This window comes from Panthera pardus, unplaced genomic scaffold (assembly GCF_024362965.1).
Source record: "Panthera pardus isolate Hobbes unplaced genomic scaffold, ASM2436296v1 HiC_scaffold_13, whole genome shotgun sequence".
NCBI lineage: Eukaryota > Metazoa > Chordata > Mammalia > Carnivora > Felidae > Panthera > Panthera pardus.
The window spans coordinates 123,511,351-123,536,649 of NW_026526688.1; the positions used below are offsets into that span (position 1 = coordinate 123,511,351).

Here is a 25,299-nt window from a genome sequence, read left to right on the forward strand (position 1 = left end):
TACATGGAACTTTGGTTAAAAGTTTATGCATTATTGAGACTCATACCTGTTTTTTCTCATCACCTATAAGCTCAGTTTAATAGACCACAGGTTGTTTGGTAATAATCTGAAGTGCCGTTTAATCAAATCGAATCTTAGGAAGCAGGAGAAGAGCTTGGTACCTAAATGTGGCTTTGACATTGATGATAATAGTTCCTTGTGTACTAATCTCTTGTTTTAGCTATTATTTCATTTGTAGAGCTAGAGAATAAAATCAGCATGAGAAAACGTGTTCCATAAAACTAAACTCTCTAAATGACATTTTAAAGTCATGTGGTCCATTGTAATGAATAGTTTCCTAGATGCTTTTTAATTCCTAAAGATATGCTCACACATGGATTATTTACTTTTCAGTAGTTTCTTTCAGCTTCATGTGAAAAAACGACTTAGTATTCATAAACAAATTTGAGTACATGATTTATAAATTTTAGCTTGTTATGAAGACAGCCATTTTTAATCTGAGGTTTGTAGCTTTATTTATAGAAGTAGTTATTTCGGAGACCACTCTAATGTACCAAAATTATTTTTATTTTAAATTATTCATTGTTCCTGTTCTCTCCCATTTTTGCCCTGTAGCATTGGTTGACATTTCATAGAGACTAAGCTGGCATAGGGCTGGAAAATATGTAATTATAAGAATCACCTGCTCTTGAATTTCCCATCATATAATAGTCATGACTCAGGCAGACTTTTCATAGGTGTTTGATTTGGAATGAGAAGTTTTCTTCTTCCATGACCTGTGATTAAAATGTGGCATTTTGATAAATAAATAGAAGATAATTTCTGCATAATCCAGCCATGAATCAGAGCTGGTGAAGCAATGTAAATCTTTGACCTGTATCATATAAGCAGTAACATATGTAATTGGAAATATATTTTAAGATCAAGTAAAATAGACCCCTTTTTTTTTTAATGCTCTGTAGATTAAAGCAAGCTAAGTGCTAAAATGCAGTAAGATGCATATTGAGAGTTTGACTTTACTTAATGCTTCTCAAAGGAATTCCAATAAGAGGAAATCCACTAAAACTACATTTGAATATTTTATTTTCTTTTAATGAGTTATAATCATAAAGGTACATATTTATCAGTTGTTGTAGCATGATGGTAAGGACCGGGAATAGACTATTTCATTTCATAGTTGAAAATGAAATTTACTGATACAACAGTAAACCAGTGTTTGCTTTATAGTCTTATCTATTGCATTAAACTTTATACATCTTTATGGTTAAAGTTGTAATTTTTAATTAATTGACTGTAGAATCATGCACCCAGTTCCTGATAATAGGTTTGTGTTCTTTTCTTGATACTGCAGTAACTGACACATTTTCCCAGTGTAGTTTAGTTTGTATTTATCTATTTTTAAAGATATTATGTATGTCTATGTACATTGTTTTTCTGCGCTATGAATAGAAATTTATTATTCCAAAGTCATGGATGCAAGATGGCACTTGCTACAACACTTTACTTGTATTTTGGCAGATCAATACACTTTAGCTTCTGTCTTAGTCAATTCTGACTGCTATAAAAAAAATACCATAGACTGAGTAGTTTAAATAGTACAAGTTTATTTCTCACAGTTGCTGGAGTCTGGGAAATCCAAAATCATAATGCCCAAAGTGACATTTCATTCCTAGTGAGAGCTTTCCTTCTGGTTTGCAGATAGACATCTGCATACACAGCAGAAACAGAGAGAGAAAATAAATTCTCTCATGTCTCTTTTCATAAAACCAGTAATCCTATCATGAGGGCTCCACTCTTGTGACCTAATTACTTTCTGAAGGCCTCATCTCCAAACACCATCACATTGGAGATTGGGGTTTTAACGTATGAATGGGGCAGGGAGGCTACAATCATTCAGTTCATACCAGCTTCCCACAAGGACTTTATAATTTTGGATATTTATCCTATGAATTGAATTGACTTTAGAATGATTGAACTAGAGTCAAATGTCATCTCTTATTGTAAATTTTGACGTGTCCTAGTTAATGAAGCTAAAGCCTTAAAAATGTTTCATATGAATTTGTCAATTCTAAAAATATTTTAGATTTGAAAACATCTGGAGGAATCTATTCTTCAAAGTAGGTGATTTTTCAGTTGCATGTGTAGTAGGGAGACAGAGGCATTAATTTTGTATTCTATTAATATCTTTATATGTATTTCATTGTTTATGTTCAGTGAACATAATATTCGGTGCTCACGTTTTTGTTTCCTCTCCCCACATTATCTCTTTAATGCCCTCTAATTTGGTTTCATTCATCACCACTTTTCTATATGCTCCACTGGGACCTCTCTTTGAAGTCTCCTCTTAAAACTTTGATACAGTAGACCTCTAGCACTCTCTGGAAATACAGGTTTGACAAATGGCAGACACTCAGTACGTTTTGGTTAACATGTGGATGGAGAAAAGAAAAACTTCTCCCTATGATGTTGTGCTAGCCATATTCTACTCACTAGACTATTTCCTTCCTTGATTCTCCTCCTCTTTTCCTATATGCAGCACCCTCTTGTTTCAGTCCTCAATTATTTAATTTTCTCTCTCCACGCTCTTTCATTTAGAGATACCTCAACTATTGCCTCTACGTGAATAACTCCTTTCCTTTTCTCCAGGACAGCTTTCTCATGAGCTTCAATTGTGTACCTTCACTTGTCTTCTGAACATTTCTATTGGATATCCTGCCATCTTTTCAAACATAACTGGTTCAAAACCAAACACATGATGTTCCTCTTCAATGGTATCTTTCTACTGTGTTTTTTTTGTTTGTTTGTTTGTTTTTTGTCACAGTATTGCCTTTTTTTTTTTTTTTTTTGCGAGAGAGAAAGAAAGAAGCAGGGAGAGGGGGATGAAAAGAGGATCCAAAGCGGGCTTTGCATTGAGAGCAGAGAACCTGATGTGGAGCTCAAAACCACGAACTGTGAGATCATGACTAGAGCTGAGATCAAGAGTTGAATGCTTAAGCGACTGAGCTACCTACGTGCCCCACAGTATTGCCTTTTCATTAGCCATTTTTTATTTTTATCTTCTTCCAGCCACTAAACATACTAAATATTTGTTGCATCTATTAGAAAATATTGGAGTTGTTCTTCCTTTCCTTTACCAATGTTAGTAAACTCCTTATTAGTGTCCTTAAAACAAAGCAAGTCATGCCATCCTATAAAGTACTGCTGAAGTTTATTTCTTTTTTTTTTTTTTTTAATGTTTATTTATTTTTGAGACAGAGAGAGACAGAGCATGAACGGGGGAGGGTCAGAGAGAGGGAGACACAGAATCTGAAACGGGCTCCAGGCTCTGAGCTGTCAGCACAGAGCCCGACACGGGGCTCGAACCCACGGACCGCAAGATCATGACCTGAGCCGAAGTCGGCCGCCCAACCGACTGAGCCACCCAGGCGCCCCTGAAGTTTATTTCTTAAACTACCTCTTTCTTTATGAATCTCCTTTAGTCTAAAGCCTTCAAGAGCTATCCACTACCTGTGGAAGTAGTTTCCAAATGCTTATTTAAAAATATATATATTAGACAATTTTAGTTAATTTTTTTTTTTTTTAACCTGAGACCCAAACAAAGAAAAGTAAATCTAGAGATGTTTTGAATGAAAATAATTCAGCCTCCTTCTACTTGGACTTCACCTATACAGTGTTCCCTAGGCACTTCTCTGGAATTCTGGGACACTTTGTAATACAGTCTGAAACCTATTGGCTCTAGTACAAAATTCTCATTTAGGATTAGGCCCTATTCCATTCAACCAGTCTGTTTATTATATCTAATTGTTTCATGTGAATTCTGTCTTTGTATCTTGGCTTCCATCATGTTTAGTGCCCAGAATGCTGTTAAACTACCTTTTTGCTTCTTTGAGTCTTATTCATATTTCCAAATGCACTTCAAGCCCTATATCTTCACTGAGCATATGGATGCATTTTTAGAAAATAAAGAAGTCGGGTATTTTTTTTTCATGATGTATATTTATCTTGAGGGAGTACTATTTGCTTTTTTGGGAAAATACTTCTATATTACATTTAATTATTAGATAAGCAAATACACTTTTTTGTGCTTATTATATTTCAAAGCCCTAAACTGAATGATTTTAAGCATTCAAAAAGAATGAGTCCAAGATTGTTTGATGCTAAAATTACATATTAAGAGCATGAATCTAAGAATAGTAATTATATGACCCAAATCAATAATTTTAAAATATTTTATTATTTTCTATACTTGTTTTCTTTTAGGACCTGCAGCATACAATCCTGTTTTAAGGAAATCTTGCTCCATACCCTTATTTGTTAAGGCATCAAAGCGTTTTAAAGATTCCAAAGAGATTACTCCTGGTCCAGCTACATATGAGGTTTGTCAATGATAATTTTCTTTTATCAGTAACAAAAGAATAGAATAATTTCCAGAAAGTACTGAAAATGTCTACATTAAAGTCCTTTACATATGTTTTATTCATATTACTAGCTATTAAAATCTTCTAAGGAGGCATTTTTAAAAATACAGTCTGACAGTTTTTAAAGACTGAATTAAGAATTATTTGTCAATTTATCTATAAATGTCCACTAAGCACTGTTATATATATAATTTTTTACATCCCTGAAACTTAAAGACTTAGTTGTTTACATACACAAATGGAAATTTCCAAATATTTATTGCAATCATGGATTTATTAGAAGGCTCAGAAGATAGCCCTGTTGCTCCAGTAAAATCAGGTTTGGATCTTTTATCTTTTTTAAATAAGTATAGATGCTGTAGTCTAGATTCATAATAAATAAAGGACTCTTAAGCTGTGGGCCTTCTGATTACAAGAAGAATGCTTAAGTAAACCTTCAAGTTTTAAAAATTGTGTTCACGATTGGCCTTAATTCCCACTCTAGGATGAATAGGTCCCCCATTTGTACTCTACTCACTATTAAAAGTGAAATATTTTATAGTGGCTTATAGCAAGTAATTTAAGAGTTAATACTCAGGCCAAACCATAGTGAATGTTGTTTTTTGGGTTAGTTAATGACAAGTTCACTTTTATTGAATGTATGCTTTCTGCTTATTTAAAATGTCATGATCTAAATAATTTTTAGGCATTCTGTCAAAGCAGATTCATAATGCAACATCAGGGAAAAAAAAGAAAAAGAAAAGAAAATGAATAATGAAAGAGTTGTTATTTTATTTGTTGGCTGTTGATTCCCCCAGAAGACCACTGCTAATTCCTACTGATTAAGCAATGCTAATTCTATTTACTTTGGAAAGGGAGAATCTGCTAAGCAGTCTTAATAGTGTTTTAGGAGATGCAAATCAAAGGACTTCTGGTGTTTTAGGACCTGAGCTCTGTGATGTAAGACAGGTCTTACAAACGGGAAACTGGCTGGGATTGGGCAAAGTTTATGACTTGTTTACTTTGGGTTATTAGGCACAGTGAGAAAGGGTCTTAAAGTAAGTGTTGATCAGTAAGCTATCAGTCTTGATAAGTTAGATGGTATAGCTGTTCATAGTTTGATATATTATCATATTAAATCTTTAGCTGAATCCTTTTCCCCTACTTTTTAAAACTGATTTTAGTGGTATTTACAAATAATAATGTCAGTAAATGTAATGATACCCTTTTATTTTGTGATGCATTTATCATAGAAAATGTATCTACTAATCTTTCTAGTATTTAAAAATCTTTCTTTTTCTTTCATTAAGATTTTATAAATTATATTTATACTTCTTCATAGTATTTTCTATGCCAAATGAAAACATTTATGGGTTTGATAATGATGTTTATTCAGGTATTGTTTGAATGTATATATATGTATATATATATACACACACACATACTGCACTTCAGGGTAACTTTTCTGTTGAGAACGGAGTGTATAATATTTTTTTGTCTTCCTATTGTTTTCTTTAATAGTTGAAAAGTTTTTTGAAAAAGTAATTTTCTTTCAAAGTTTTCCTTCTTTAAAGGAAAAGTTATTTTTAATCTGATAGACCAGTAAATTATAGGTCCATTTATTATTATTTGCTCTTAGTTTTTAATTTGGTACTTCTTTCTTTCTCTATTGACTTTAATAAATTTCAGTTGGTAACTCTTGAGAACATGTTTGCCTAAATATTTTACTTTTATTTTTTACAGAAAAAGATGATTTTAGAAATTTATAACATTGTTTTAAGATTGCAATATTATGTTATATTTAAAAAAAACACTTAAATGTGTATGATTTGTGCCATCATTAGTTATAGGTTTTCAGTGTCACATGTTCACACTGGATCTAACCTATCCAATATATGTGGTACTATAACAATAATATCTATTACAATAGCTCTCTTAAGTTACACAGCCATATTTGCAAAGTCTGCTTACTATTTTTATTCTTGTTTAAACAGTCTCCTGAGTGTCCCAGGCACAATTAGTGTTCTCTCTCTATTTTATGTACTTATTTTTTGGATGGGGGTGTGGTCAGAATTGTCATTGGAACATTACTCACTATATTTCAATTACAAACTAATCTGTGTCATTTTTACTCCTTCTAGTTGTTGATATTTATTGGTTCACTGTCACTGATCCTTTTAAAGATATAATGAAAGCTAGGGACCTTAAAGGGGAAAATTGTGCACGTATGTTCATGTAAAAAAACGTGTATACAATTTTAAATGGTTTGTTAATCCACAATAACTCACTTATGGCTTCAATCAAGAACTCCCAGTAGCAGATTCTGAACTCTATAAGAGTGACACTTATTTACTTTTATATTATTAGGGCTTCAACCACAGAATCTGGCATATAGGAGCATATTAATAAATGCTTATTGTATAAATAAACAAAATGGATAATTCTAAGATTTTCTTCCCATGATTAGATCACTAATCTTTATCCATGAATAAAGACATACTTATTAACTTAGTTTAGTGAGAAGAATATGTAAATGCCCTTTCAAAATAGCAAGTTTTATTGACTGATTAATGTTCTCTCGTTGAGTAAGTCTTCTCAGTAAACACGAACATTTTTAAGGTTTACATGAAGCAACACATTATTTTCTGGAATTTAAAATTGACAGTTATATGAGAATATTTTAAAATAGGATAGAAGAAACTTCAATAAATTTAACTTTTAAAAAATCCTTCATTTAAATATTACAGAAAAATTTAAATATACCTCTCTTTAAAAAAGCAAATTCTACTGAAATTAATTGAAATTTAATAATACAAGTATTTTTAATATTATTTTCTGCTTTGTTCATATATAATTGACATATGTATGTATTATAAATGATGGCCACAATGAGGTGGCAATAAATGATGCCATTACCTCACGTAGTTACCATTTTTGTGTGTGTGATGATTATGGTTAAGATTTACTCTCTTAGCAGCCTTCAAGTAATCATACTGTATTGTTAACTATAGTATACACCATGCAGTATATAAGCTCTCCAGAATTTTTTTCATTTTTTAATAGAAGGTTTATACCTTTTACCCAATTTCTTTCTATGTCTTCTATTCCCCTCTCCCCCCCACCAAGCCCCTGGCAACCATCATTTTACTCTATCTCAATCAGTTCAGCTGTTTATGATTCCACATGTAAGTGAGAACATACAGTATTTATCTTTCTCTGTCTGACTTATTACACTTAACATAATGCTTTCAGGGTCTATCCATGTTTTCAGAAATGGCAGGATTTCCTTCTTTTTTTTTAATGGTGGAATAATATTTCATTGTTATGCACACAAACCACAACTTTATCTGTTCTTCCTTTGATAGATACTTGGGTTGTCCTATGGCCTGACTACTGTGAATGATGCCATAGAGACAGTGGAGTACAGATGTCTCTTCAAAGTAGTAATCCATTTCCTTCAGATCTATACCCAGAAGTGGAATTGCTAGATATGGTAGTTCGATTTTTAGTTTTTGAGGAATGTCCATACTCTTTTCCATAAGGCTGTACCAAATTATACCCCCACCAACAGTGCACATTACTTCCCTTTTATCCACATCTTTACCAACATTTGTTATCTCTTGTCTTTTTGATGTTAGCCATTCTAAGGGATGTGAGGTGATATCTCATTGTGGTTTTGATTTGCATTTCCCTGATAGGGGGGATTGTTGAGCACCTTTTCTACTTGTTCACCATTTGTATATCTTTTTTGGAAAAATGTGTATTCAAGTCTTCTGCCCATTTTTTACTCAACTTTTTTTTTTCTATTGAGTTGTATGAGTTCCTTATATATTTTTTATATTATCCACTTATTAGATAGATGGTTTGCACATATTTTCTCCCATTCCATTAATTGCCTTTTCATTTTTCTATTGTTTCTTCTCCTGTAAAGAAGCTCTTCAGTTTGATATAGTTCCACTAGTTTATTTTGGTTACATGTGGTGTCATATCTAAAAGAACCATTGCAAAGACTAGTGTCAGAGAGCATCTTCCCTATGATTTAGAAGTTTCATGGTTTTAGGTGTTAGATTTAAGTCTTCATTTTTGTGTGTGTGTGAGTAGGGTAAGATATGGCTGCAATTTCATTCTTTTGTATGTACCTATCCAGTTTTCCTAAAACATTTATTGGAAGACAGTATCCTTTCCCCATTAAGTGTTGTTGGTGTCCTTATCAAGTATTAGTTGATCATATATGCAAAAGTTCATTTCTGGGCTCGCTTTTCTGTTGCCTTTGTCTATATGTCTGTTTGTATACTATAACCATACTGTTCTGATTACTATAGCTTTGTAATATCTTTTGAAATTAGGAAATGTGATGCCTCTAGCTTTGTTGTTCTTTTTCAGGATTTCTTTGGCTACTTGGGGTCTTCCATGGTTCCATGCAAATTTAAGGACTAATTTTTCTATTTTGTGAAAAATGCCTTTGGGATTTGATAAGGATTACATTGAATCAATAGATCACTTTAGGTATAATAGACATTTAAACATTATTAATTTTTCCAATTCATAAACATGGGATATCTTGCTATTTGTTTGTATCTTCTTCAAGTTTTTACATCATTGTCATAATTTTCCATGTACAGATCTTTAAACTCCTTGGTTACATTATTCCTAAGTATTTTATTACTTTTTATGCTATTACAAATGGTATTTTTGTGATAGTTTGTTGTTAGTGTATAAAAACATAACTGATTTTTGTATGTTCATTTTGTATCCTGTAACTTTACTGAGTTAATTTATTATTTCTAACAGTTTATTTGTGGCATCTTTAGGACTTTCTATATATAAGATTATATCATCTGCAAACATAATTTTACTGCTTCCTTTCCAATTTGGGTAACATTTATTACTTTTTCTTGCCTGATTGATCTTGATAGGACTTCCAGTACTGTTAAATAGGTGTGGGTAGAGTGACACCCTTATCTTGTTCTTGATTTTAGCAAGAAAGCTTTTAACTTTTTATTATTGATTAGGATATTAACTGTGAGCCTGCCACATATACTCTTTATTATATTGAGGTACGTTCAGTCGATACCCAATTTGTTGAGAGTTTTTATCATGAAAGGATGTTGGATTTTGTCAAATGTGGGTTTTTTTGAATGTATTGAGATGATCATATGATTTTTATCTTTTATTCTATTAATGTGTTACATCACATTTATTGATTTGTATATGTTGAACAATCTTTGTATCTCAGTGATAAATCTCACTTGATCATGATGTAAGATCCTTTTTAGGTGCTGTTGAATTTATTGTGCTAGTATTTTGTTGTGCTAATATTTTGTTGGCCTGTAATTTTCTCCTCTTGTAGCATCCTTATCTAGCTTTGGTATCAGGATAATACTTGTAAAATGAGTTTGAGAGTGTTATCTGTTCTTCAAAATTTTGGAAGACTCTGAGAAGGATTGGCATTGATTCGTTAAATTTTAAGTAGAATTAACCAATGAAACAATCTGTACTTTCCTTTGTTGGGAGGTTTTTGATAACTGATCCAATCTTCTTTCTAGTTGTAGATCTACTCAGATTTTCTATTTTTTTTATAATTCGCTGTTGGCAGATTGTATGTTTTAGGAACTTATCCATTTTTTCTAGGTTATGCAGTTTTTGGTGTATAGTTGTTCATATTAGTCTCTCTGATCCTTTGTGTTTCTGTGATGTCAGTTGTAATGTCTTCTTTTTGATCTTTGATTTTAGTTGATGTCTCTTGTTCCTCAGTCTAGGTAAAGATTTGTTAATTTTCTTTATTCCTTTTTGAAAAAAAAACAAATTTGTTTCATTCATTTTTTGTTGTTCTGGTCTGCATATTTATTTCTGTTTGATCTTTGTTATCTTCTTTCTTGTGCTAACTTTGGACTTAATTTGTTCTTTTTTAGTTCCATGAGATGAAAAGTTAGTTTTTTTTAATTTGTGATTATTTTTGTTTCTTGATGTAGGCATTTAATGTATAAACTTTCCTCTTAGAACTGTTTCTACTACATCTCATAAGTTTTGGTATGTTGTGTTTCCATTTTCATTTGTTTCAAAATAGTTTTTAACTTCTCATTTGACATCTTCTTTGACCCATTGGTTATTCAAGAGTATGTTGTTTAATTTCTACATATTGTGTAATTTTCAGTTTTTTTCCCTTTTATTGATTTCTAGTTTCATACCATTGGGGTTGGAAAAATATCTTTGTGATATTTCAATATCCTTACATTTGTTAAGGCTTGTTTTGTGATCTTTCTATCTGGATAATCTATTCATTTTTAAAAGTGATGATTGAAGTCCTCTGCTATCATTGTATTATCTATTTCTCCCTTCAGATATGTTACTATTTGCTTAATACATTTAAGTACTCTGGTGTTGTGTACCTACGTATTTACAATTGTTATATCCTCTTGATGAATTGACCCTTTATGATTATAAAATGGCTTTCTTTGTTTATACAATTTTTGGCTTAAAGTCTATTTTTTATGATATAAGTATACCTACCCTTGCTGTCTTAGTTTCCACCTCCATAGAATATCTTTTTCTGTCCCTTCCCTTTGAATTTGTGTGAATCCTTAAGCCTGAAATACCTATATAGTTGTGTATTTAAAAAAGAAGTCCATGTAGCCTTTCTACTCTTTTAGATGGAAAATTAATCCATTTACTTATACTATAGTTAGTGATAGAGAAGGACTTACTAATGCCACTTTATTAATTATTTTATGGATGTTTTATAGTTTCCTGTTGCCTAGGCAGACATCTTGCCTTGTGCAAGCTGCATAAGCCAGAGATGGCTATGGTCATGTCTCCTAGGGTCTGAAGGTGGCAGGGAGGGATTCAAGTGGCTTGTATCTTACACTTGTCCAACCATAGTACCTTGGATGGTTGCTAGTGTGGTCCAAGACTCTAACAGGGGTGTTTGGGGGAGTGGAGGGAGTGAGAAGAGACTCAAGTGGCTGGTATCAGTGAATTCAAATACCTGTGGCAAGAAAGCTGGTGAGATCTATTGGAGATCCACAGCAGCTGTGCTTGCCTTTGGCTTTGCCAGTGGTACAGTCTACTGAGTTTATCTGCAGAGTAAGACTTGTGAACTGCAATTGCTTATGCTTATCCTGCATCTATGCTAATAGCCTCTGCTTTTCTTTCTTGTTTCAAGTCAGCACTAGATGTTTTAGTTTTGCTGGTCTGGGTGGGGTGAAACCAAAGCAGGACCCTCCCACAGTACCCCAGGAGGCTGGCAAACCTGGTCACCCACTCTGCTTGTTCTTGGCAAGTGAAACTCTTTCCTTCTGGGAAGCTGCTTCTTGGAATTGAAAAATGCCACTTGGGGGATATGAAAACTCAGGCAAAATTCAATTGTCTTCTTTCTCTTCTTGTGCTATTATTCTGTTTTTTTAATTATAATGTTTTGCTAAATTTTCCTAAGTGGACTCTAGACATTTTTGTTCATGGATAGCTGTCCAATCATTGATTTTTGTGAGAAAACAGGGAAGCTGTCTTCTCCTACATCACCATTTTCTTCTACTGAAATATCAATAATTTTTTTCTCCTAGCACTTTGAATTTATCATCCCACTCCCTTCTGGCTTATAAGGTTTCTGTTGAAAAACCTGCTGACAGTTTTGTGAGGGTTCACTTGTATGTGTGACAAGTCATTTTTCTCTTACTGCTTTCAAAATTCTCTTTGTGTTTGACTTTTGACAGTTTGATTATGATGTGTCTTGTGAATGTTTTGGATCCATTTTTTTGGAAGGATCTTTTGGGCTTCCTTAATCTGATTTCCATTTCCTTCCCCAGTCTGAGACATTTTTAGCCACTATTTCTTTGAATAATTATCTGGTCCTTTCTCTGTGTCTTGTGGAACTTTTGTAATGCCTATATTGATTCATTTGCAGATGTTTCATGAGGCCCTTAAACTATCTTCATTATTTTTCCTTTTTCTTTTGCTTCTCTGACTGAATAATTGCCAATGAACTGTCTTTGAGTTTGTATTCCTATCTTCTGCTTGATCTAGTATGATGCTGAAGCCCTCTAATGCATTTTTTAGTTCAATTGTACCTTGAGCCTTTTGATTTCTGTTTGGTGATTTTTAATATTTTCTCTTTGTTGAAATTTTCACTTTGTTCATGCATTGTTTCAACCTTGATGATCATCTTTATGTTGGTTATTTTGAATAGTGTGAAAGGTAAATCATATATCTCTCTTTAATTAGGGTCAGTTTCTGGAGACTTGTTCCTTTGCTTAGAACATGTTTCTCTGTTTCTTCATTTTCCTTGATTTTCTATTTTGGTGTCTGTACGTTAAACAAAACAGCCATCTCTCCTAGTCCTCATGCCTAGCCTCATACAGGAGAAGACTCTCACCAATAAATGCAACCAGAGATTCTGAACCTCTTAATTAAACCTTTGTCCTGGTTCAACCTGCTTCCTTTTTCTTAGCAGCCTGCAAACATCTAGAGTATTCTGGATCCTATCAGTGCTCATAGATAAATGAGGCAGATAAAAGTTCCTCAGGCAGCCCCCAGAGAAGTTGAATCATTAGATGTTTGGTCTAACTCTTTCCTTCCTCAGTGATAAATTGGGATCTGAGGTTTTTAGCCTGTTTGCTCTGCACTGAGCTTGGAAGAGAGGCAACTAGTTGTGTTCTAGATTAAAAGCTGTCTTTGTTTTCAGTAGCTCCTAGGCTTTTTATATTTTAGTGTCTGTTTGTTTTCATTTACTAATGTAATAAAGAAGAGCAGTTCTCTGGATTTTTCAAAAGGAGGATAAGTACATTGGAAGGGAGATTCAGAAATTTGCCATTTGAGTCTTATAATCATAAGCTGAGCAAGAAGAAATGAAATTTGAGGAAAGATAAATATCTCCAAGTCACTGGATTTTGTTCATTATTACTTGAAAAAATATATGTTAGATATCAATTGTTAGTCTCAGAAGAGCTCCATTCAACTTGATAGTAGTATATTTTTTTCTCAGATTCTAACAAATGAGGCTTTTATTGTTATCAGAAATTTCTCAAGTTTTGGTGGGACTTTGTAGATATTATAGAAGAAAATTGAGAAGAAATGCTTAAGTACTGCAATACAGATTATTTTTTAATATTGAAAATTGCCTATACATAATCTTTACAGTAAGTAAAATGGAGTAGGTAGTATAAGATCAGAAATGTTGAAAACAAATTTTCTAGAGCATTAGAGTTTATATATTCATTCCAAAGGGCCACTTACAACAGATAAAAGGATTCCCAACAAAATTCTCTGATTCTCCATGGACCACATCCTTTGTTTAATTTTCTCCTTTCATTTCTGCTTACAGAACTCTTGATAGTCCTTGGAACTTCCTAAGTTACTAAGTTTGGAGAGACTTGTTAAGGTCTTTCCTGGAAAATCTATTTTAAGTTTATCATATTAGGCCTTGAGATGCCTGTCAGAGGTATGGTCTGCTCTATTATATCTTGATAGAATTCCAGGTTAATTATGTTACTAGTTATTGTATTGGAATAAAGATAAATCTTTGGACTTTAAGGACTGGTTTCAACCTATAAAAATTGTCTGGGTGATTATATACTATTAATCATTTTCATGGAGTTCATAATCCCTTTATTTTTATATATTAAAATTTTTTTTTAATGTTTATTTATTTTTGAGTGAGAGAGAGACAGAGAGACAGCATGAGTGGGGGAGGAGCAGACAGAGAGGGAGACACAGAATCTGAAGCAGGCACCAGGCTCTGAGCTGTCAGCATGGAGCCCGATGCAGGGCTCGAACTCACAAACCGCGAGATCATGACCTCAGCCAAAATCGTACACTTAACCCACTGAGCCACCCAGGCGCCCCATCCATAATGCCTTTAAAAGAAGCAAAATATTGTGCGCTCTTACATTTGTGTATTTTTCTGTGGATAGTTTCCATAATACTTTCAAAGTAAACTAACTTCCCTCCATCCCCACCAAAAATAAAAAAAAAGTTTAAGAATCACTTTTTTAACAAAAGAATACCTTTAGCTATCTATAATTTGGCTAAAGAGCAGAGAATCACAGTTTCTATCCCCTCTAGGGTGATATTGTGAAGAAAAGAATCAAGCTCTGGCTTTACTAATCGCCATGGCTGCAAACCTCTTAGGTACTAAGTCATTTCTTTCCTGTGTATGCAAATTTTATTTAACACAGAAATTACTTATAGAATTACCGATGTAAAATGTTTTTAAAACCAGGAAAATTACATGTGATATTTTACATAGACATTTGAGTACTATGGTTAAAAAGACGAGTGAAATATAGGATTTTCACAATGGCATTTGGTGATGATGTGAACATAACAATATAAAAAATAGAGTGGAAAGAAACCAGTTTCATATGCATGTAACCTATTTTTAACTTGAAATAGTGTTATTTTTTGGTGTGTTTCAATATGCTAAAAATTATCTAAGCCATCACTATTTTTTATTACCAAAAAGTACTTTTGCCTGAGACACAATTTAAGTTTGATATATAAAGGCAGGAAAAAATCTTGCCAAAATGAAAGTTATGTATTTTTCTATTCTCTTTTTCTGACTGCAACGTAGAAGTTTTATTATTTGTTCAATGTACTATTTCAACTTTAACTTCTTGATAATTAACCATGTTTATAACCAAGGAAAGGATATTTTATAAATAGTTACCAAACTTTTATTTCTGGTTATCATAATAAATCATATTTTTATTTCCATATTTTCGTAAAATATAAACTTTAGTTTACCAGCCATAGCGTCTTGTTTTTAAGTTGAGGTTTAGTTACAGATTAGAATCATTGTTAGAGGAGAATCAGTAAATTAATATGGAAAGCAGACTTTGAATTCTCAACAATAAAATCATTAGAAATATCAACTGTTTTCTTCTTCAAGAAAGAAAAAGTCTCATGATCTCTTTGACAGTCAAAAAATTTACTGTCAAATGCCAAAGTATACACCCTCTGGCCCTCTTTTTCTCCTGATATCACTCAGTTCCAAGGATGATGCCCCTCAGGGCTCAGTGTGTTCCTTTCCTTGGCCTTGTTGCACTAATTACAGTCTGAGTGGATATTGGCACTTGGTGCAGTAATGCCTTATCTTCACTCATTCTGTCATTGATGTTGACCTAGTCATTCCTGAGGCAATTGATATTGACCTGTTTATGCTCTTGTTCAGTAGTTCTACTCTTGAAAAACAGAGGGTATGACTACAAAAATATATATCTTTTATTCACAGTTTTCAGAGTCCCAAGTTACATTATTTTCCTTGATGTTTCTTCTTCCTTCTTAGCACCTTTTTTCCTTAGTTCTAGAAGAAGTTGGAAGAAAGAAATATTAAATGAATCATATAAATTAATAGCCACATGTATAAACTAATGCCACCTGTTTATCCAGGGTTGCTTAAACAAGTTGGGGTACCCTAAACTCACTCCTACCTCACTGTGGGTTTTCTGCTCACCAGGTATTTTATGGAGGGATACATGAAATGATTGGTTTCCTCACATAGAATAAAAATGTTGGACCTTAAAAAAAACCATTCCTATTAATTTGTATTCTAATTACACATCAGGAATCAAGAATTCTCTTTGAATTTTATATACATAGGACCACCTATGGACTACTCTTGATGCATCATATATAGTTCTGACTTGCCCAAATAGATTCATATTTTTGCCATGAGGACTAGAATAGGCCACCTTGTGGCTACTTCCTCTATCAATGGTCTTAAAATCTTGCAAAATAGTCCATTTTGTGTCCTGGAAAACATTAATTCCTTTATAATGAGATCTGATGTGGTAGCTCAAACTTAATTACCATGAGTCTGAAATATATTTCTGAGTAGCTGTTGTCTGTAAAATGTAAAAAAAAAAAAATCAATAACTCTAATTTACTAGGGAAAAAGGTGATGATAGTATTGACCTTGTAAAAATAAAGTGCTATTTTTGTATTCTTTAATATTGTAAGCTATATTTTAAAAATGCTATTCAAGGGGCAGCTGAGTGGCTCAGTCAGCTGAGCGTCTGACTTCGGCTCAGGTCATGATCTCACAGCTCGTGGGTTCGAGCCCTGCATTGGGCTCTTTGCTGACATCTCGCAGCCTGGAGCCTGCTTCGGATTCTGTGTCTTCCTCTCTCTCTGCCCCTAACCCACTCGCATTCTGTCTCTGTCTCTCTCAAAAATAAATAAACATTAAAAAAATATTTAAAAATGCTATTCAATATATTGCTTCAGTAACTGCTTTATAGATTTAAATATCCTTGAAGTGTAAAATTAGTTTTAAGCTCCCTCATATCCTGAAATGTTAGTGAAGATTGTAGAGAAAATATTCCTAATTATAAGACAACAGAAAAATTGGAAATTTCTTGTGGGCATTATTTTATGCAAAATAAAAAAAAATTAAGGAGAAAGAAGACATACATAATTTTGGAGTTTTCTCTCCATTTGAAATTTTAAGGCATTGAAATTGACAATATAAATTCTCTTTTTAATTTATTTTCATGAAAACTGAAGAATTCCTAAGTAAGACTTCCTGAGAGACTTGTGCCTTAAATGGAATTAAATGGTTATAAACTAAACACAGTCCTTAAAGGTAACTTTGATTAATATTATGAATACTCTTGTTCCATATATTTCTACAATTAAATTATGTTATGATTTAATGTCTGTAATTATGCCATGTATTATTTTATATTTTCATTTTTTGTTCTAAAAAATAAAAAAAAGTATTCCTAAACTTTTCTAACAGATGCACTGTTTATGATTCATATAAACTATTCACTTTTCTGTTTGAAAGTTATGAATTGTTTTTGTACACAAAATAACAAGTATCACTAGCACCTTCAATTATTGCAACACTTTCCCCTTGTAGTAATAAACATATATTTATATTCATATGTAACTGACAGTTTTAAATAGCATCTTTTTCTGTCTGACACATACTGCTTTATATTTGCTCAAAATATTTATCAGTTTCTTGATGATAAGAAGATAGGCACGTAACTTCTATGAATACAAAAGTGTCATGTCATTTATTTTAAATTCTCAGATGCTTAGCTCTCAATCTTGTATTATTTCCTTTGTGGTGGCCAAAAGGTCGACTAGGAAAAGTAAAATCAACATTGGGGAGCATATTTAGCTCCTTTTGTGAGTATAGTGTTCAGTGCTGGATGAATAAGCAGCCAAGCTTTAAAATCATGTTTTATGGGGCACCTGGATGGCTCAGTTGGTTAGGCATCAGATTTTGGCTCCGGTTATGGTCTTACAGTTGGCAAGTTTGAGCCCCACACCAGGCTCTGTACTGTCAGTATGGAACCCGCTTTGCATCCTCTGTCCGCCCCTCACTCTGCTCCTTCCCTGCTTGTATTCTCTTGCTTTCTCTTTCTCAAAGTTAAATAAACATTTTTTAAAAAAATAAAATAACATTTTATTTCTGTAGCAGAAAATAGATGAGTTGATAAGATTGATTTCCTTTTCATCAATCTCTAGAAATCTATGTATATTATTTCTGATCTCTGTCCTAAGTAAACGAAAGATCTTAGAGTAGCTTTCCTGGTGTATAATAAATACTTAATTATTATTTGTTAAATTAGTAAATGTGGTTCTAACTTATCCTGTAATATTACATCCTTATTATGTTAACTAATCTATAAGAATATTACTACCTTAATTTCCATATATTTAATAATTTCAATTGACTGCTGAAGATCAGGGATATATGTGGCCTGCTTTTTAAAATAATCTGATACCTGTTAGACATACATAAGATCTTATTTTGTCTTATTAAAAACTTAGCATTTTCAAGAAATACTGAATGGTTTCATTTTAGAGATTTAGTATTTTTCTATTTATACATGTATTTTCTTAATGTGCACTTGTTCTAATTGAACTTAATTATATTTAAGATCTTTGATGACTATTTATAATTCCAATTATATTTTATATATCCTTCTCAATAATTTGGTATAAGTAGCAGATAAGCAAGCAGATTTTCAAAGTTCATAGTTATCATAACTCGCTAAACTAACATTTAGAAATTTATTAAAATTTGTCTTCATTTGGCTCTTAAATGAATATTTGTCCAAATTATATCCTAATATTTGAATAAAAGATTGAAAGTTAAACCAAAAAGTAGTAGACTGCTAACTTGAACAACCTTATGGTTTTATACATATCATATGAAGATTGCTTTTAGATCATAGAATCCGGGATTTGAAGGGTCCTGAAACATTACCTCATTTAATTATTTAATATGGTCTCTAACTTTATTCTTTCATTGAACATCTATAGCATGTAAAGAATTAAGCTAGGTATTATGAAGGATATGTGAGTAGATTAGTGTTTAGGGTGTTTAGGTGTTCACAATTGAATTGGAGGATTAAAAAATAACAAGCATATAACTAAGAAGGCAGTGATTTACTAAAAAATAACTTCAGAACATATGCCAGATTTGTGTGTGTATGTGTGTGTGATGAACACATGCTATAAGATATTAAAAAAATCCTCTCCTTCTAATTTTGTTGAGAAATAATTGACATACATCAGTGCAGGGTATAAGTTTAGGGTGTACAACAGGATGGTTTGATTTACATATATTGTGAAGTCATTACCACAATAAGTTTAGCTAATATTCATCATTCAAAAGATACCTTATTAATTCTGACTTTGTCATTACTGATATTTTTAAGAAGGAGTTTTATCCCCAAATCCTTCTCTCATTCCATAGAGGCAGGCAGAAGGAAAAGGCTAGGGTCTTAAGATTTTGTGTATATGCTTTCATTTTTTTTCTTTATTCTGGACTTAAATTAGAAACCACAGTAAAATGCTAAGCATGTAATTTGAGAGAAAATGGAAATTTCCATTTGGAAAATTATTTACATAAAATAATTTTAGAGGAAAAGTAAATATCAACTTATAAAACTAAGTGTAATGCATTTACCACTCTGATGTGTTTCATCAAATCGAGAAAAAAGATCCTTAGTTAACTAAAAAGTGATTTAAAATCACAATTTAAAAATCATCAAATAAATAAAACTATTTTTGCCAACCAGTAGATTCAACACCAAAAGTAAAAGTGGAAGAGTATATACAAAAAAGGGGGTGGGAGCAAGTGACTATTTACTGCATCTCCAGACTACCATCCTTCCCCCAGCTTACTTCTTAGTTGGCATCCAGGAGTCTAACTTCTAGGAAGGAGGATGTTAAGATTTTGCTCTGGGGAACAGATTAAGCCTAAAGAAGAATGAAAAACAAAAGCAATTTAAAAGTACTGACATCAAGGTTTTCCTAATGAAATAACTAAGCCACATCATCATAAGATTAGGTTTACAAGCGCAGCTATGCCCAAGAACTTCTTTTCTTTTCTTTTCTTTTTTAGTTTATTTTTTGAGAGAGAAAGAGAGCAAGCAGGGGAGGGACAGAGTGAGAATTCCAAGTAGGTCCTTCATTGTCAGCACAGAGCTGAAGAAAGAAGATCATTTTTGAGGACGCACAAATATTACAAGGAGAAGAAAACTTGAAATAATCCAGTATTAACAATTTTCAGACGAGGCACTTTATTCATGGTATGAGAGCACTCGATGGACTTTTATTTTGTAAGGAGTGCTTGCATACTGCTTACTGTTACTTGAAATGCAGGCTTTTTTCTTCCATTCTTTTTCTCAAACAATTCTCACTATCTGAACTCATCTACCATTCAGGTTGAACCATATAAAATTACAAATTTTGTAAGTCACCAATGGTTAAATATTGGCAATTTCTTATGGTTTGAGCTAATACTATTTTAAGTTTTGTATGTTATGCACTATATCATCCTGAGCTTTGTTCTTTGTCTTCTTTAAAACAAAATTGATTTTATTTTTTTAGAGCAGGTGTAGGTACAGAACATTGTGTTGAAGTTACAGAGTTCCCACAGATCCTCCCCCCATCCTACGTAGTTTTTGCTGTTATGGATATCTTTCAGGTGTAGTACATATGTTATAACTGATGAACCAATACTGATACATTATTATTAATTAACATTAACTAACGTCCATAGTTTACATCAGTGTTCTGTATTGTACAGGTCTATGGGTTTTTACAAATGTGTAATGGCCTGTGCCACCATTACGATATTATGCAGAATAGTTTTACTTCCTTATAAAATCCCTGTGCTCCACCTGTTCATCCTTCCCTGTCTTCCTTTGATTCCCTGGCAATCATTGATCTTTTTACTGTTTTTATAGTTTTGCCTTTTTGAGAATGTCATATAGAGTCACACAACATGTAGCTTTTCAGACTGGCTTATTTCACTTAGTAATATGCATCTTAGATTCCACCATTTCTTCTCATAGCTTGATAACTCATTTCTTTTAATTGCTGAATAGTACTTCATATTTATTGTATGGTTATTCCACAGTATGTTCATTCACCTATTAATGGATATTTTGGGTACTTTTTTTTTGGCTTTTTGGGCAGGTATGAATAAAGGTGTTAAAAACATTTGTGTGTAGGTTTTGGGTGGGCAAGAGTTTCAACTCATTTGGGTAAATAGAAGTATGATTGCTGGATCATAAAGCAAGACTATATTTAACTTTGTAAGAAACTGCTAGATTGACTTCTAAAGTGACTGTATTATTTTTCATTCCCACCAGCAATGGATGAATTCCTGTTACTCCACATTCTCATTAACATTTGGTGTTGTCAGTGTTTTGAATTTTAACCACGTGTGTAGTGATATCTGATTGTTGTTTGAATTTGCAATTTCCTAATGACATGATTTTGAGTATCTTTTCATATGCTTATTTTCTATCTATCTATTCTTTGGTGAAGTGTCTGTTCAGCTCTTTTGCCCATTTCATTACTTTTAAAATTCTTAAAAAATTAAAAAAAATTTAAGTTAATTTTTTTTAATGTTTGGTTATTTTTGTGTGTGTGTGAGAGAGAGAGAGAGAGAGAGAGAGACAGAGCACCATTGGGAGAGGGGCAGAGAGAGAGGAGGACACAGAATCTGAAGCAGGCTCCAGGTTCTGAGCTGTCAGCACAGAGACCAGGGACACAGGGCTCGAACATACCTGAGATCATGACCTGAGCTCAAGTTAGATGCTGACTGAGCTACCCAGGCACCCCTGTAATTTTTTTAAAGCTGTTGGGTTTCGTGGAGTGCCTGGGTGCCTCAGTTGGTTGAGCATCTGACTTTGGCTTAGGTCATGATCTCACAGGTCATGGGTTCAAGCCCCAGTTTGGGCTCTGTGCTGACAGCTCCAGGCCTGGAGCCTGCTTATGATTTGGTGTCTCCCTCTGCCTCTGCCCCTCCTCCACTAGTTCTCTCTCTCTCTCTCTCCCTCTCTCTCTCTCAAAAATAAATATACATCAAAATACATAAATAACTACATACATGGGGCGCCTGGGTGGCTCAGACGGTTAAGCGCCCAACTTCGGCTCAGGTCAAGATCTCACAGTTGGTGGGTTCGAGCCCCGTGTCGCGCTCGTGCTGACAGCTCAGAGCCTGGAGCCTGCTTTGGATTCTGTGTCTCCCTCTCTCTCTGCTCTTCCCCCTCTCATGCTCTGCCTCTATTTCCTTCAAAAATAAATAAATGCATGCATACACACATAAATTGTTGGGCTTCTTTGTATATTCTGGATACAAGTCCTTTATAAGATGTGTTTCACAAATATTTTTTCACAGTCTATGGCTTGTCTTTCAAAGTAGCTTTCACAAAGCAGAATTTTAAAATTAATGAAGTCCAGTTTAGAAATTTTTTTTCTCATGAATTATTCTATTGATGTTATATCTAAAATCATTGCTGATTCTCTGATTTCTCTTCAGATCATATAATTCTTTACCTTTTAAAATCATTGCCAAATGTCGGGTCACCTAGATTTTTCTCCTGTATTACCTCCAGAAGTTGTGTGGTTTTGCGTTTTACATGAAGTCTGAGATCAACTTTGAGTTAGTTTTTGTACAAGTTGTAAGACCTCTGTGTGTGTGTATGTACACACACACACACACACACACACAAATATATTTCAATACATAACATGTATTTATATATTATATATAATATCATATATGTATAGTTTTTTGCATGTAGATGCCCACTTGTTTCAGTATGATTTGGATTGCCTTTGCTCTTTTATCCAAGGTCAATAGACTATATTTGTCTATTTTGAGGCTATGTATTCTGTTTCATTGATCTATTGATTATTTTGCTAATATCATACTGTCTTGATTACTGTAGCATTATAGTTAGTCTTGAAGTCAAGTAGTGCTAATCCTATGATTTTTTTCTTCCATGTTAGACCTATTCTTGATCTTTTGCCTTTCCAAATAAACTTTATCAGTTTTTTGATATCCACAGAATAACTTTCTGAGATTTGATTGAGAATACATTGAAAATATAAATCATTTTTGGAAGAATTGACATTTTAATAATATCAGGACCTTCTTTTCATTACCTTGGAATATTTCTCCATTTATTTATATTAATTTTGATTTCTGTCATCAGAATTTTATAGTTTTCCTTGTATAGATCTTATACATATATGTTAGATTTATACCTAAGAATTTCATATTTTTAAAATAATTTTTATTGTTTCATTTTTTAAATGTTTATTTATTTATTTTGAGAGAGAGAGAAAGCAAGTGGGGAAGGAGCAGAGCAAGAGGGAGAGAGAGAATCCCAAGCAGGGTCCATGTTGTCAGCGCAGAGCCCAACATGGGGCTCCATCTCATAACTGAGATCATGACCTGAGCTGAAATCAAGAGTTGGATGCTTAACTGACTGAGCCACTCAGGTGCTCCCTAAGTATTTTGTATTTTGGGATGGTTATGTAAATAGGATTGTATCTTTAATTTTTAATTCCAGTTGTTCACTCTTTGTATATAGGAAAGCAATTGGCTTTTGTCTACAAATTTTGTATCTTGCAACTTTGCTATAATCATTTACTACTTTCAAAAGATTTTTTTGTTGGTCGTTTTGGATTTTCTACATAGATAATTTTATTATGTTCCAATACAGACAATGTTCTTTCCTTGCCAGTTGGTATACCTTTATTACTTTTCTTTTTTATTGCATTAGCTAGGACTTCCAGTATAATAATAAGTAAGGGTGGTGAGTGGGGACATTCATGTCTTGCTTCGGATCTTAAGGAAAGTATCTAGTTTCTCACCATTAAGTATGATGTTAACTATAGGTTTTTTGTAGATGTTCTTTATAAGTTAAAGAATTTCCTATTTATTCCTCATTTGTCAAGAGTTTTTATCATGAATGGATGTCATATTTCGTTAAATGTTTTTTCTGTATCTATTATGATGTTAAGATTTTTCTACCGGTCAAATCTCCTTATAAGACATCCTTGCAGTCACACTAGTGGTATTTACCACTGGCAGAGTCTAATCTATGGAATGCTTTTATAGCAGGATGTACCTGTTCTGTTGAAGTTGCTAATTGCAAATAAGTCTGAAATGTATTGATTTATGAGGCACAATTCTCTGGAAAATGTCAATCTATGCAATTATAAGAGCATAAAATAGATATCTGTAGTGACTGAATAGATCCTTTTGTGTAAATAATGTTTTGCATACATCATTTAGAAACCATACATGTTAAATCTGGACCAAAACCGAAGGGGAAAGGACGCAAATATGCTAATGATCTTGCTGCTTGTGCCTCCTTGAGTAGCAAAGTTGTTTTTTTCTGACCCTGAAATCTCATTGTTTTTGCCAACATCATGAAATAGTATATAGTAACTGACTAAGTTTTTAGCTTGTAAGTAGCGTGAGATGAAATCCCAACCTAATATGTTTCTTCATGGCAGTAGTTGGCTGAAGCTACTTAGCAGCTGCCTCTTTCAATGAATCTTTTTCTTTGGTTTGCCATGGTCCCCAGTACTATGGTCACTGTCAGTGCCTCTTTTTATAATTGAGGGTTTTTTTTTTATTATAAAATTAAGAGATATTATGGAGTCATGATTATCACCAGGGGCTCAAACTATGATTCCTGTATGCAAATCTGAATGTTTCACTACATAAACCTATATAACTTTAGGCAAATTAGTTTCAGTTTCTGTGCCTCTGTTTTCTCATTTGATAATGATGATGGACACAATAATAGTGTTGTCTCTATGTTTGTTGTGAAGATTCACTGACATAGTTACTAAATTCTGCAATCTCATTTCACTGAGTTAATATGCTAAAAGTACTTAGGATTGTGCTGAACATATAAGTGTTAGTACTACTATTAAAAACTATTAAAAGTGAGGTAGTAGAAGAGATATTTGGACCAAAATTGAGAACAGTATATTATTTGTGGAATTTTTCTGTGTGCTTATGCAAAATATATCTGCATTGGACAGTAAGTTTAGTAATACTCTAGGCAGTTATAGGAATCTGGAAGTATTACATGGTTATTTTTGTGATCTAATCTTTGTAATTATTTTAGGTTTTATGGAAGTTTGCATTAAAAAGTTTAACTTTGGAAGAAACTTAGTGTTAGAAACTTAAATCTCAACAATAAGAAAGGTGCATCTTATAGAACATTCTAAGCTTTCTTTGTATAAAAGAATATCTCTAAATATTATCAGAACATCTGTTGATAATTAAATGATATAAGAATAGTACCAATGTGGGCCATCTGGGTGGCTCAGTAGTTGAGGGTCTGACTCCTGATTTCAGCTCAGGTCATGATCCCAGGGTCATGGGATTGAGCCTCGCATTGGGCTCCATGCTGAGCATGCAGTGTGCCTAAAATTCTCTCCCTCTTTCCCTTTGCCTCTCTCCCCAGCTCTCTCCCTCTCTCTCTTTTAAAAAATAAAAGAATAGTAACAATGCTCAATTAATTCAATTCAGAGTTTAAAATAGAAAATCTAACTATTGTTTGATATTTTTATCATGAAAATGATGCTCAAGATAGTTTCCATCTGTCACTTCATGGTGATG

At 33.0% G+C, this 25,299-nt stretch overlaps 1 protein-coding gene across 1 annotated transcript in view; it reads left to right on the top strand.

Moving 5' to 3' along the window:
- Nucleotides 1-25,299, top strand: part of STPG2 (sperm tail PG-rich repeat containing 2) — a 614,851-nt gene that overhangs the window by 308,567 nt on the left and 280,985 nt on the right. Inside the window, exon 12 of the mRNA XM_053901392.1 lies at nucleotides 4,261-4,376. Coding sequence (XP_053757367.1) covers nucleotides 4,261-4,376 — 116 coding nt within the window. The remainder of the gene's footprint in view (nucleotides 1-4,260; nucleotides 4,377-25,299) is intronic.